This window comes from Juglans regia, chromosome 2 (genome assembly GCF_001411555.2).
Source record: "Juglans regia cultivar Chandler chromosome 2, Walnut 2.0, whole genome shotgun sequence".
Classification (NCBI taxonomy): domain Eukaryota; kingdom Viridiplantae; phylum Streptophyta; class Magnoliopsida; order Fagales; family Juglandaceae; genus Juglans; species Juglans regia.
In genome coordinates this window covers 33,286,921-33,301,990 of record NC_049902.1, presented here as the reverse complement: position 1 = coordinate 33,301,990, position 15,070 = coordinate 33,286,921, and the positions used below count along the sequence as shown (strand labels likewise).

Below are 15,070 nucleotides of genomic sequence, written 5' to 3'. Positions count from 1 at the left end.
AAAAAAAGTGTTATTTATTATTGCAAACCGGCCTCTTTTGTTTTTGAAGATGAGATGAGATGAGATGAGATAAAATTAAAATTAAAAAATTAAATAAAATATTGTTAAAATATATTTTTTAATATTATTTTTATTTTAAAATTTTAAAAAGTTAAATTGTTTATTTTATTTTATATTAAAAATTAAAAAAATTATAATGATTAGATAAGATAAAATGAGATGAAATGAGATGAGATATTTTTTCAAAACAAACGAGACCTAAATTGTATAAGGATGCTAATATAATTTTTTTATTTAAAAAAAATAAAAGAAAAAATTTTTGAAAAAAGAACAAGGTCGTTTGTTTTATAAAAATTATATCTGTATTTAATTCGTACTATTTTATTAAATAAATATTTATATATTAATATGATGCACAATTTGATGCATAAATTCTTCTGGGAGATGATTTTTTTTTTAATATGAATTCTGTATTTATCATAAGTAACGCTTGAGCATTACTTACGCCGAGCGATGGACACCTGTAGATTTTCGTGCCAAAATAATTGAGAAAACCTAGTCAGCTAGTCCCCACGCTCGGTGGTTGTGTGCCAATCCGGTCGCCCATTATCTGTAGATTTCCCAGCCGTCCGTTGTCCTTCGTTACCCATTACGTCATACGACGTAAAACCACCGACCAACCTTGGTCCACCCTCCCAACCCCTCTGTCCTCATGTGTCTATATCTATGCCCATTCCACGTCACTCTCCCTTCCCCTTTCCTCCATCTTTCCACCTCTTTTTACACGCCTTTTTCGATCATTTCTAAACCATGCCAAACGACGCCGGCTCCCGCTCCTCTCCCTCCCACTCATCTTCCTCCTCCGCCTCCGACATGCCGAACGACGCTGTTTCTGCCCTCGCCTCCCACTCCTCCTCCTCTGCATCCCCCTCCCGCTACTCAGATATCTGGAACTATCTCTGGGTCCCTCTGTTCATTTCCTACACCAAGGAGCTCAGTCTCGCCAAGGCCGAGCCCACGATTCTTCTCCCGAATCAAATCGTCCCTGAATCTCCCAGGTGTGTCGCCCCGAGCCCCAAGCTTAACTACCGGCCGGTGATCGGCATCCTCAGCCACCCAGGAGACGGCGCCTCCGGACGCCTCAGCAATGCGACCAACGCTTCCTACATAGCCGCTTCGTACGTGAAATTCGTTGAATCGGCCGGAGCTCGTGTCATTCCTCTTATCTATAACGAGCCTCCCGAGATTCTTTTCGAGGTAAAATATTTGTTTCTTTTTCCCCTCTCGGAATTTGGGATGTTTGGGTACGGTGAGAATTGCAGCAACTTGCTAGGTTTTGCCTGGGGATTATTTCTTATAACTTGTTCTGACTTGTAAGTCGAGTGTGGTCTAAAAATATATATAATATATATGAGAGCGAGCTTGGAGTTGGTGATTTTCTTTGTGTTCATGCTCCATACTTTCAGAAGAACTTGATTTTTTTGATAAGTAAACAAGTAACTTTCAGTAGAACTTGATTCTTAGAGTTTTCTTCATAATTAAAACACCAAAAGAAAAAACATCAAAAGCTTACAAGCGTGGTTGGAATTGGGCGCGTGACCGGTACTCTTCTCTCTAATATTCCTGAATCAAAGCCTCCACGTGCTCTATATCCTTTGCACAGTGCTCCTTTAATTGCACAAATCGTAAGGCCAAGATATAGTTGCTTCTCCTATTTGATGTAAATGCCATGAAGAATCCAATTACATTACATGTTCAGTTAATTCTGTGCATACTGGGGTTTGTTGCATGCTTCGTGAGAAGATTGCCCGGGTTCGTCTGAATTACATAGGATAATTTGCTCTTACAGTATTGCTAACGTTGACTATCTCTGAGATTCATGACATGACCCAAAAATGACTTGTTTGGCACTTGAGTTATCTGTCCTCTCCAATCGTGTGATGTCACACTAAATACATACAGTGCATTGCAGAAGCTAGATATGGTCAATGGAGTGCTCTTCACAGGAGGCTGGGCTAAAACCGGTTTGTACTATGAAGTTGTTGAGAGAATTTTTAAGGTAATTATTAATTTTCTCCAAATTCTCGAACGAATAATATACAGAGTGGTTTGTACTACCTAGTAGTCTCTGCACACCCAAAACTGGCATTGGTAGCTTTTAACAACCTGAAATGTGCTGGGTTCTAGTAGATGAAAAAAATAAAAATTACTTCTGTTGCATGATCAATGCTAGATGAAGAAAGCTCTTTATTTTCCATGTAAATTTGATTGAGTGCATTCGCTATAGTTTGGACCTTTCAACTCTCAAGCCTCATACAGTTCGGTTGTCTCCTCCACTCCAATGTTCCTTCACTACTTTTATATGACTACTTATTTGAGAAGATCTTTGATACTACTGCTCGATTGCTTCAGCTTCTCCTAATCACTCAAAATAATCCCAAACCTAGGTTTTCTCCCCTAGATTTTGACTCGTTGGTTTCCCTTCTTGATTGGACTTGGAGGTGTGTGTGTGTGTGTGTGTGTTTTTTTTTTTTTTTTCTGGTTTCTGCTTTTAATCTTTGGTCTGGTTCAATTTATGTGTATTTTTGCATTGCTTTGAATCTGTGGTGGAACTGTTGCAGATAGAAATGTGGATTTGAGGCAATATCGTAACATTTCTCCTTTTCTTTTGCCTCAGTTTGTGTGTAGGAAGTGACCAACCTGACCCTATTTTGAACTGATGAGAATGAAACTGACCTGTCAATTTTAGGGTTGGGGATTCTTGGGCAGGAATTTTCTCCCCATAACCAACCACTGATTCATGCAGAAATCTTATCTGTTTCTATTTGATTTGTTCTGCTGTTATTGCTTTGAACAGGAGTTGTGAAAAAAAAAACCATTTATGTTGTCGTCATCAACTCTGTTTTTGAGTCAAGTGCATGATTGAGTTTCTGATATTCTTTAAAGGAGCCTGTAATTAATATGACAACTTGTCATGGGATTACTTTGTTCTCAGACACCTGATGCCAATAAAAAAAAAAACTTCTCATGGGATTATTTGGAGTCAGATTCATATGGAAAAATAATGTAAATGAAAATAAGAAGCGTTTTGTGACTTGTACATCAACTTTACTTTTATCTAATGATAAAATCACTTCCCAAAGCAGGTATCAATGATTCATTAGAAATGTCAGTAATTCTAAGAAAAAAAAGTATTGGAAGTAGAACATGCTAGAGGAGTATTGTGTATATGCTGCCAATCATTTACTTATAAAAAATATATATATGCTGCCAACCACACACAAGAAAGTCAAACTTTGGCTTTCTAAGTTTTGAACAAAATATCGAAGAAGTTGTTTTAATTCCTCAATTTGGTCGATAAAGGAATTGTACTTGGATTGCGCCTTTTCACTTTTTAATGAAGTTTTCTTAGTTATCAAAAAAAGATTTGGTCAATAAGGAAGCACAAATAAAGCAATTTTTTCTCTATATCTTTTTTGTTTCCATTGAGGTGCATAACTAGTAGGGGCACTATCTAAGGTCTTCTCAGCAGGATTTGGTTAATACAATAATGTCCTGAACAATACACATTGTTAGGTTTTCCAATTTCATCTCATGTCTTCTCCTTTTTCCATTCTCGAGCTGGTAACTGTGGTTGGTTCATTAGCCATTTAATCTGTATGTTGAAGCTGGCTCTTTTTTTTTTGGTAAGTAATGTATGTGAAAACTTAGATTTGCATTGCTTGAGGAATTATCCACCGGCAGAATATGCTTTTGCAATAAAGAGCATGCTAAGATTCCTCATTTATGTATGAATCTATACATTCTAAACATTTTTTTTTTATAAGTATCTATACATTCTAAACATATCAAGAAAATAAAAGTATGTGCAACTTGTAATTGGTACTTATGGATTTCGCTTGCAATAACCTATCTATTATTGCTTGATGCAGAAAATTTTAAAGAAGAATGATGCTGGTGACCATTTTCCACTATATGCTATTTGCTTAGGTTTTGAGTTATTAACAATGATCATAAGCAAGGTAGTCTATCTTTCTCCTAATTTGTATATATTTTACAAAATGGTTTCTGGTTCTCAACTCATTGTCCCATTGTTTCACATTTTTACCCCTTTAAAATACTTCCAAATTACTTATCAAAAAAAAAAAAAAAAACTTCCAAATTGAATTTCAGTATCATAATAGTCAAATATTGTTTCTTCCTGTAGTTGATTCAATTAAACTGTTGACTGGAGAAGAATATTGTTCTTATGGAATACCTTTTTGTATTATCAAATGTTTAGCCTCACATGACTAGACTGAGTATACTCATGTTTCTTCCTGTAGTCGATTCAATTAAACTGTTGACGGCAGGAGAATATTGTTCTTACGGAATACTTCTAGGTATTTTCAAATGTTTAGCTTTACATCAGTAGACTGAGTAATACTCATTATATTTCCTACTTTATGGCCTATAGTGGTTTATAGGACTGGGGCTGTTATCCTTTTTTTTTGGTAATGAAAATCAAGATTTAATTATCTTTCCCTGAATGCATAGATGATCATTGTTATGCATTTACAATGAAGATATAAAATGTTTTTAATTCCTTTAACATTTTCTGATTTAATGTCGTGCGAAGCTGGTTGAATTTTAAATAATCCTTTTCAAAGTAATCCTTTTCAAAGGGCCTTTTTTATAATTTAATGACAGACTTTTTTCTTGATAATAGGACCAGAATATTCTCGAATCATTTAATGCGACAGACCAGGCGTCTACCCTTCAGTTTATAGAAAACACACAAATTGAAGGAACTGTGTTTCAAAGGTATACAAGTTTTCAATTATATCTGCACATTGGTTTTGATGCAATTGAAATTGATAATGAATCTATTTTTTTGTCGTAGCCTCTCCAAAACAGGTACATGCTCTGTGTTATTGTTGTATATGATGATGGTGAATTGTTCTTAATTTACAACCAACCATTGAAAAAAAAAAGTTGATGTTTGGGATACATCTTCTGTGGTTGTGAAGGGAAGAATTAAGCTTAAGTCTAATACTTGGATTGTCTGAATATGGAAACCCATTTTGGAACCTACTTTGTTTGTCCGAAGATGGAAGTCCATGCTGGCACATCTGTGTGTGCTTTACCGGCTGGGGAACTAGAGTGGGGGGATTCTTTGTTTGGTATCTTGTATGTTGATCCTTCTGGGGAATAGGACAATAGAGTGTTCTGGAGATTGGCTGGTATTGGGAAACTTGAGTTGTGATACTTAAATGATTTTGAGAGGGTAATCTAGGTTAGTTTTGGAAGAGTATTTGGTGTGCTAGGGTTCCTGGGAAAGTTTCATTTTTCAGTTGAGTAGTGCCCTTGGGAAAGATTCTCACGGTGGATGACTTTTGAAAGAAAAGACAACTGGAGATTGGTGATGCATGTGGAGACCTAGTAGAATGAGTAGAGAATGTCTTGCTACAATGTATGGTAGCTAGGGATTTGTGGCTTTTAGTGTTTTCCCTTATCGGGGATTGTTGGGTGATGCCAAAAATGTCTTAAAAGAGATGGTTACTTGTTTAAAAGGAGGTAACACAATTTCAGCAGGCCTTAAAGTGGATTGTAGGGTATGAATGTTGTTAACTCGATTGTTGTACGACTGGATGACTGCTAATACATATTTTTTCTGGATTTTCTTACTATTTTGAACAGTGAACTTTATATAATAATGTTAGGAAATGTATTTCATACACGTTGCATTCTTGCGTTTTTTTTTTAAATGTCTCAATTTGCTTGTAAACTTCACAGAAGTTTGATGTTGATGTTGAAGTTTCTGTAATGGTCTATCATCTTCACAAGCACTAATTGGTATCGTTTAATTGCTCAGTAATAACAAAGTTATCAAAACATAAAAAGTCTGTTGTGATATAACATTGCAACTTGATGTGTACATTATTTTGCAGATTTCCTCCAGAATTGCTTAAAAAGTTGAGTACAGATTGTCTTGTCATGCAAAACCATCACGTAAGTTCTAATTCATAGATGGCTCAATAATATAATCACTTTATGCTGAATTCTATTGCTTCTTGTAATTTCCCCTTGAGTGTCTTGATCTATGTCTTGTTTCATTAATATTTAAATTTCTTTTAGTAATTTTATATGTAAGCTTGACAAAGTCTGATATGATTTGGGAATCTGTAATAGCGATCCTCTGATCCAGTCTTGAAAGTTGTGTTTGGACTTGGGGATTTATTGAAGGGATTTGGTTTTTGACCATAAACCAAATATTTTTTTAGTGCAGCAGTACATATAAAATTCTGTAGGAGTGATGAAATACACATATGAGGTGGAAGGTGTTCTTTTGACATTGTTTCCCAAATGAGTCTGATATGATTTGGGAATCTGTAATAGCCATCCTCTGATCCAGTCTTGAAAGTTGTGTTTGGACTTGTAGATTTATTGAAGGGATTTGGTTTTTGACCATAAACCAAATATTTTTTAGTGAGGCACTACATATAAAATTTTGTAGGAGTGATGAAATACACATATGAGGTGGAAGGTGTTCTTTTGACGTTGTTCCCCAAATGATTTAGTTGGAGTACAACCTATTAAAAAATAAAACTCTCCAAAAAAAAAAATGATTTAGTTGACTACGGCCTATAAAAAATGATTTAGTTGGTAGTTGGGAGTACAACCTTAAAAAAAAAAAAAATGATTTAGTTGGAGTATAACCTTCCTCGTCTTTAAATTTCTGCTCTTCTCTGCTTGGAACCATTCAAACAATTTATATTGATCTGCTCAAGTCGTTTTTTCTCAAACTTCAAATTCTAATGAAACCCTTGCCTGGTCCATTGTCCTTGGACCGAATGATATATTCTCTTCTGTAAACAAGTTGTGGAGGGTGAGGAGATGGGCTCAAACCTCTATACGTGTAAATGAGCCATGTTTTCAATTGAGGATTTTTTTTTTTTTTTTTGGGGGGGGGGGGGGGGAGAGCGGTTTGTTTGTTCTTTTGTGTTTTTCATCTAATTTTGTTTCCTTCGGTCTATTATTACAGTTGTATGCTTTTCGATCCATTTTGGTTATATCTAGTCTTGTCTGTGTTTTGAAAGCAATATGTATGTATATGTATATATATATTCTAAATTGATCTGTTTTCTTAATGGGACAGTATGGAATTTCACCTGAAAGGTTTGAGGATAACCAAAATCTATCCAGCTTTTTTAAAATCTTGACCAATAGTGCAGATGAAGATAATAAGGTACTGACTACAGCCATACCCTTTTTATATTTTACTGATTTGACTCTTCATATTATTATATCCCCTCGGAGTATTTTGAATTTAGTGGTGATGTTTATATCAGGTTTATGTCTCCACGGTACACGCACAAAGCTATCCTGTGACTGCCTTCCAATGGCATCCAGAGGTAATTCTTATATCATGCTTCCAATAGTCTTGTTACATGTGATCATTCACTAAACTCCATGATTATGAAAATTTGATTGATGTAACTGGCTCCCTGATGATGCTTTTCATTCACGAATTTTCTCAAATCTTCCATTATGAAAGATTTTTTGGATATCACTCATGCATCATCTTGGTAAGTAGAAAACAAATACTTGCTAAGAAGCTTTAGGGCTTGACTAAATTGAGAACACATATGTTTCATACATAAGATGGCTGATTACATACACCGTGCAGAAAAATGCTTTTGAATGGGGCTTATCAATGATTCCACACTCGGAGGAAGCAATTCAGGTGACGCAACATGTTGCAAACCATTTGGTCAGGTTAGGCCTTGGGACTTGGTGAAAAGTTCATCTAGTTCATTCTGCAGGTTTTGGCTGTGCTGACAACTTTTCCTCCTGACACATTCACTGTAATTTTAACGGTTTCCAAGTAGGGAAATCTAGTTGTTTTGGCTGTATACATTGTATGCGGTTGTTTTGTAGTCTTTTACCCTGTTAAACCCCAGAACTCTGTAACTCGCCCACATTACAATGATGGAGTAAATTATTAGCTGTTCACCGATGGGATGTGGGTCCTAGAAAAATGCCCTGCTTACCCTAGCTCTACCCTTCTGCATGAATGTGGTGTTGCAGTTGTAATGGTTTCTCGAGTTGCACTTCTTTAAATGATATATATTGATACGACCGCCATCTTGATTCACCGATTCCTCAATTATAACACTAAATCAGGGCCCCGCTCACAGTGCTAACAAATCATATACTTCTAGGAAAAAAAAAGAGAGAACATACTCTTGTATTTCTTTACAAATGTTTGTTCTCACCTGAGCCTGTATTGTTTTCTGCAGTGAGGCAAGGAAGTCATTGAACCGGCCACCTGCTCGAAGTTTGCTCGACAATCTTATTTACAATTACAGTCCCACTTATTGTGGGAAGGCGGGGTAAGCCGAATTTGCCTGTTGCACTGCATTATATTGCTTGCATATCTATTTACTGATTGAATTTTGCATTTTGATGTCTAACTATAGGAAGGGATACGATGAAGTTTATATCTTTACCTAAGTTCCAAACCAAATTCCGAAGGTCTTCCTTCCGATATTTGCAGTGTACATGGTAATTATTCCCGGTCTCTTTTTTTAGGAGTTGGAAATGTAAACATTCATCATCATCGTATCTATAATACTGAAGACAAATTCTCCATGCTTAGCATCGTGTAAGAGCTTACTCTGCTTTTCCATGTTGCAAGATCGATCGTATATATGCATCGTGTTATCATCAAGACCTAACATTTGAGGATTTGTTCTCTTTTTTGTTTTTCCCTTGTTCCTATTCTTTTTTCAAATGACAAAAAACTAGCTGGTTTGAAGAAAATTCTTTAAATATTTTTTTTTAAAAATTCATAAATAACACTTCAAATGACAATAAAATTCATAAATTCATCAAATAACACTTCTACTTAACCATTAAGTTAAAAAAAAATAAAAAAAAAATAAAAAAAGAAAAAGGTGACTCCCCCTTGGTGGGAGTAGAGTTTTCCTTTGCTTTAATTACTTTACAATTTAGAGAAAAAACACGACACTCGGATCTCAAATGTTGAGATTTTAACATTAAATATTGTGCAATATATAAACATTTTAATCTCAATTCTTACTAATAAGCCTCACCTAAATAGCTTTACTATTCAATCCCTCGTAAATATGTTGATTTATATAAGTTGGTTGGATAATACATAATTTAATTTAGAAGAAAAATTTTAAAATTTGAATCTTACAAATCAAAATTTTTCATTTAAGTGATATAGATGATATTATTTACATACCGGCTTGATAATATAAATATTTTTTTTTTCCTTTTTCATTAATTAAGATCGTCAACATCTTTTGGTTATCCGGGTTCCGAACTGGGTGGGAAAAAATTCAGTCCGGATGAACAGTCGTAGTTCAGGCAGTATGTCTTTAATTTATAAACAAATCCTGAAGGCAATTTTAGTTGGGAAGTTATTCAGTTTTTTTTTTTTCCCTGAGTATGGAGTACTGCAAAACTGGATTTGGATTTGGCTTTTAAATCAAAGAGATTTTAAATTGTCTAGTTAAAAGTTTCTTTATTTGCAATGTAATTTGAGATCCAAAATTTTGAAGAGTTAAAATCTTGTCTGGATTTGATGCAAAACCTAAATCTGAATTTTAATATTGTATGATCGATATATATATAGAGGAGATTATTTAGAATTTAAAGACTCAAATCCAACTACTTTTTCTCCAAATCTCTCTAGCCAAAATAAAAAATGCATAATTAATTAGTTTATTTCCTTGAAAATGGTACTGAAAATATATAAATTGTGCAGCTGAATATACAGAAATTAGAAGCAAATCTCCCTTGTGGCTATAACTAGAAAACTAACTAAGGGCGAGGGTACTTACTTTATAATGCACATATCTTTTTCATTATGATTGAAGAATTAGTCAATCATCATCAATGTTACTATTTATAAGTTAAATCATAGAACTCGATCATGATGCATCCACCATTAATATTATATACAACGATTAATATAATTATATGGATTAACTCCTAATTTACCTTTTTTTATTATTATTTTTTAATCCTATCTTCTCTTGGACTCGTTATTATTAAATTTATAACTTAAAAACTAGCTATTTCTCTAAGTAATATGATCTCCTATGATCTAGTAATTAGGGATCATTTGGATGAAATTAGAGGTTCGGATAAATTAATTTGTTGGATTATGAAAAAATCCCTAAACCGAAAAAGCAAGCGCGAATCAATCCTATAATTAAGCATTGAATTAATTCAATCCGGCCTAAACGAGGAATTCAAAGTTTATACAATTTCTTCGGCCCAAGAAATTGTGTCACACGAGAAATTGTGTCACACAAGAAATTGTGTCACATTTTTTATATTAAATTCACGAATTCTTCTATATATCTTTATAGAATAATGTTAGACACAGTCATAGATTATGTAAGTATCGTACACTCTTTTAGAAAAAAAAAAATAGAATTCATTATTAAAAAATTAATTTTTTCATGTAAGTCCTATCTTTACGCACTTTTTTTTAAATGAGTGCGCGAAATTTGCGCATTTCATGATTGCAAATATTATTTATTATATTTCTAATTTCGTTTCTTTTAAAAAAAGATTCCTTATATTCCTTCATAAGCATCCTAATATTATATATTATATATAGAGTTCAGTTACTTACAGTCACTTTTACGTATTATTTTCATATTCTACTGATGTGAGTGACCAAAAAAGTTATTTAATATTAAAAAAAATGATGCAGTCAATCATATTAGTAGAACGTATACACAAAAGAGTAAGCAAAAGTAACTGCACATAATTTTTGTTATATATTTCACCACTTATTGATGAGATGCATGTTTCTATGCGTTTTTTTTTTTAATCTTTTTACTTTTTTAAAAAAAATGTGTTGAAGTATTAAAAAAAAAATTTATAAAGAAAAATACTATTTGTACTTAAAGAAAAACTTATAAAAAATTTATTTCTCTACATATTAATTATTAATATATTAAAAATTATAAAATTTAAAAATAAAATTGATAAGATAAATTTTATAAATAAAAATTATAAGTATACGGAACACTCCTTGTTTATAAATAATAAATATATTGTCTTTGAAAGTGCCTGAAAAGTAAAAACCATATGATCTAGACTAGTTGTGCAATGCTGACTGATCTAAAATTGACATCATCCGCAAATCCCTCCTAATTTACTTTTCACTTTTTCAGAAGTACTGTCCCCTCCGGCCGGCTCCCAGTCTACTTTCTCTCACCTAATTTATTTGGCAACTCTTATCAAAGGAATTCCGGCATTTTTCGCTCCAATTAGTTGAAAGTTTGCGAACGATATATAATATATATTTATTGACTCAAATATTCATTATATTATTATTATTATATATATATATATATAAGAAATGATATTTAGATAAGAGTGTGTAACAGTGTACGACCCGCATATTTCCTTTTAAAAAAGCTTTGAAGTTTTTAATATTTTTATTTATTTATCAAAATAAGGGGAAAATGTTATTCTATTTTTGTCTCAAGTATTAAAATTTGTACAAACACATACGTTGATTTGGATTAAGTACTACGCATACAACAATATTGTCTCGGCCTCCGTCTGATCAATAATATTGTCTTAGCTGTTTGAATGATGAGATGAGATGAGATGAAAGTTGAATAAAATATTATTTTTTAATATTATTATTATTTTAAAATTTAAAAAAATTATAATGATAAAATAAGATGACCCGGATTAAGAGTGTTTCTCAATCCAAACGATTCCAAAGTCTTCCGTGGTTTTCCTTCAATTCTCGTTTCAGATGGGAAAAAAATTTGCATGCATGTGTTAGCAATAATATGTTAAATATTATTAATTATATATACATTACCGAAAAATAGTAGTTTATAAATTATATGTTGCAGCCTAACAAATGAACTATATATGTTTTCACATGCATGTTTAACTACCATGGTATACGGAGAAATCATTGCAATAAAATAAGAGATGAACAGTAGTACTGTCGTCACTAATTAGGAAAACAAATTGTCAATGTTTACCGAATTAATTAAGATAATTTTTGAAATTCATATGCCAAATGATCGTGATGTTTTGCTTGTTCCAGTACTTAGAACTGCATGCATGCTCTTGCTGCCTCTATATAATATCCATCACTGCCTCGCTTCTTTGCATCCATCACTGCCCAGCTCCCTTCTTTGCTACTAAGTACTACAACGTCTATCGTTGCTAGCTCTGTTTTTGAATTATCTGATCTCTATCTCTGTGTTTAAGGATGCAAGGTCTAATAATATTCATTCTTCTTTCCTGCATCCTGATCTTGACTCCTCCTCTTAGTTCATGTGCTAGGCTTCTTCTTTCTCTAGCTGCAGGAGATACTTTCAATGTGATTCATTATGGTGCTGTTGGAAATGGCAAAACTGACGATTCACAAGTAGGAAAATCTCATTCAATATTTCTCTTTATTTTCTTTTTAATTAATTTCTCTAAACTAATGCGCGCGGCCTGTGATCCCATGATCAGAGTGATATTTAATCTATGACTATTTTTTTTTTCTTTATTTACATGATAGAGTTTTCTAAAAGCATGGGAGGACGTGTGTGGAGCATCTGAAGGCACCCCAACCCTCGAAATTCCAAACGGAATGACATTCATGCTGAGCCCTGTTGCTTTCAAAGGCCCCTGCAAAACCAACAGCGTCCATGTTCTGGTAATATTCTCTCGCTCAAAAAAATTTACGAGGCTAACTTATTTCATAAAATCAATTTTATAATAGATGATTATTCATTTTTTATAAACATAAGACATTATCTACAGGTAATATGAAATTATTCCTCGACACTATATATATGCATGCAATTGCTGCATGTCATGTCTACTTTGGTGGTTTTATTATTAATGATGTTATTATCATTATATTGATGAATGTCTGCACTCTTGCAGCTTCAAGGAACGATTGTTGCACCAAGCAGAGATGCATGGAATGGCAATGATAAGTGGATTCAATTCTCAGAAATAGATGGCCTAATAATTGATGGGGGTGGACTAATTGATGGTCAGGGTTCTTCTTGGTGGCAAGATTGCCACTCGAATTGCAAGCGGCCAACGGTAAGAATAATTATACATATATGTGCTTGTCATGTATATATATATATATATCAATTGTTCTGGATTGGGCAGCTGATATATATTAAAAACTCATATTTTTTTTCTTTTTCTTCCAATACTTGGAATTAATTAAGGAGATCGGGGCCTGTGTTCAAATTTTGGTACATAATCTTAGCCATTTATATGTTTCTCAATTTCTGCATGGCTAATCATATACATGTAAAATGATGCAGGCTCTTCACATCAACGATTGTCATGGCTCCAGGCTAACTGGAATAAGGCATCTGAATAGCGCTAAAAACCATATAAGCATTGCTAGCTGCACTGACTTCTATATATCTGATCTCGAAATCACTGCCCCTGGCGAAAGCCCAAACACTGATGGAATTGACATCTCTCGCTCTACCAGCATTACTATTGAAAAATCCAAAATAGGAACCGGTAAATATATATATATATATATATATAAATACTTATAGATGATCAATCTGTAATACTACAGTACTGCTTAATTATGCTGTGCTGCATGCTCTAATTGTCGTTTGATTTGCTTTTTTGTTTCAACTTATATATGTATAGGTGATGACTGTATTGCTATAAACGGCGGCACGTCTAATATCAAGATCAACCAAGTTACTTGTGGTCCGGGCCACGGTATAAGGTTTGTCAACAATGGTTCATTATATATAAATATATATGTATACAACTTCGTACGTTTATATAGCGTTACAATTAATATGTCTGTATATATATATATATATCTGATATATATTTCTGTATATATATATATATTAATGTAGCATTGGAAGCCTTGGAGAAGATGGAAGTTACGATACAGTAGAAGAAGTATACGTGCGAGGCTGTACTTTCAAGGGGTGTCAAAATGGTGCAAGAATCAAGACGTGGGCTGTGAGGATCAAAATTGCCGGCTATATTAATTATTAATATATTAATTTTACACTATTTAATATGTTCCTTTTCCATTTTTTTTTTCTTTTAAAAAATTTAACGATCGAGCAACTGATTTATTTCTAGGGTGGAGCTGGATATGCAAGGAAGATCACTTTCGAGGACATCACCCTTGAAGATAGCCAACACCCTATCATCATTGACCAGTTTTACTCCAGTCATGATGGTACTCAAGGCCCCAGTAAGGTACTGAAAAATGTACATACACCACTAGTACTACTACTACTAGTTTCTGCTAGATCTGCAATAATATTGTTCTTCAAATGCAAGCTGCTTAATTATCTGATCAAACCATTCGAATGGATGTCTATGATCGATGATGATCTGTATGATCCATGCATGCATGTAGGGGTCGAGCGTAGCAGTGAGTGACGTGACTTACCGTGATGTGCGGGGGACTTCTGCAGATGATGAAGCCATAATTTTCAATTGCTCGGAGGAAAGCTGCAAAAACATTGTAATGGATCAAATAGACATAACTTCGTCTGTTCCAGGAAAGGATGCTCATGCTGTCTGCAAGAATGCCGAAGGGACAGCTACTTCTACTGTTCCATCTGTGCCTTGCCTTTCAGATTGAGTATCTTCATGGCCATTTCCGGATGTTGGTCTTTTTTTCTTTTTTAATGATCTTTCCAAGGCGTTAGGTTTGATACTCTTGATCTCAGGTATAGCTAGCTAGAAGTATATGCATGTACAAGCCAGCTTGCGAGTACGTAGCATATACAAATAAGGTTTTTACAAGAGTTTTGCTTTAAGAAAAATATTGTAATGAGCTGTGAGGGATCGGTGGATGCATGGGCATTAAACTAGTACCCTAATATCATGTACTTCATGCACTTCTTCCATAGATTAGATCAAATAAAGATCTTCTCAAGTTGTGTTTTCTTAAACTAGTACTGCCTATATATGTTGAGGTTCATTGTCTGTTTCAAGGAGGTGCTATATATATTCGATATGAAAGAGAAATACTCTAATTATAAATTAATTTTATAAAAAT

General features: G+C 33.8%; 2 protein-coding genes across 2 annotated transcripts; both read left to right on the top strand.

Annotated features, from left to right (window-relative positions):
* The first annotated feature begins 733 nt into the window (after window positions 1-733).
* LOC109011928 (gamma-glutamyl hydrolase 2-like) lies at window positions 734-8,732 on the top strand. The gene is made up of 10 exons (XM_018993328.2): window positions 734-1,257; window positions 1,973-2,059; window positions 3,933-4,022; window positions 4,709-4,803; window positions 5,931-5,991; window positions 7,139-7,228; window positions 7,332-7,394; window positions 7,670-7,758; window positions 8,283-8,375; window positions 8,463-8,732. Exons 1-10 carry the CDS (start codon window positions 811-813, stop codon window positions 8,494-8,496), a joined length of 1,149 nt encoding a protein of 382 aa, XP_018848873.1. The 5' UTR covers window positions 734-810; the 3' UTR covers window positions 8,497-8,732.
* A 4,189-nt stretch (window positions 8,733-12,921) lies between these two features.
* LOC109011923 (probable polygalacturonase At3g15720) lies at window positions 12,922-14,732 on the top strand. Its single transcript, XM_035687746.1, has 6 exons — window positions 12,922-13,104; window positions 13,338-13,545; window positions 13,684-13,765; window positions 13,905-14,013; window positions 14,140-14,259; window positions 14,423-14,732. Exons 1-6 carry the CDS (start codon window positions 12,922-12,924, stop codon window positions 14,648-14,650), a joined length of 930 nt encoding a protein of 309 aa, XP_035543639.1. The 3' UTR covers window positions 14,651-14,732.
* The last annotated feature ends 338 nt before the right edge of the window (window positions 14,733-15,070 follow it).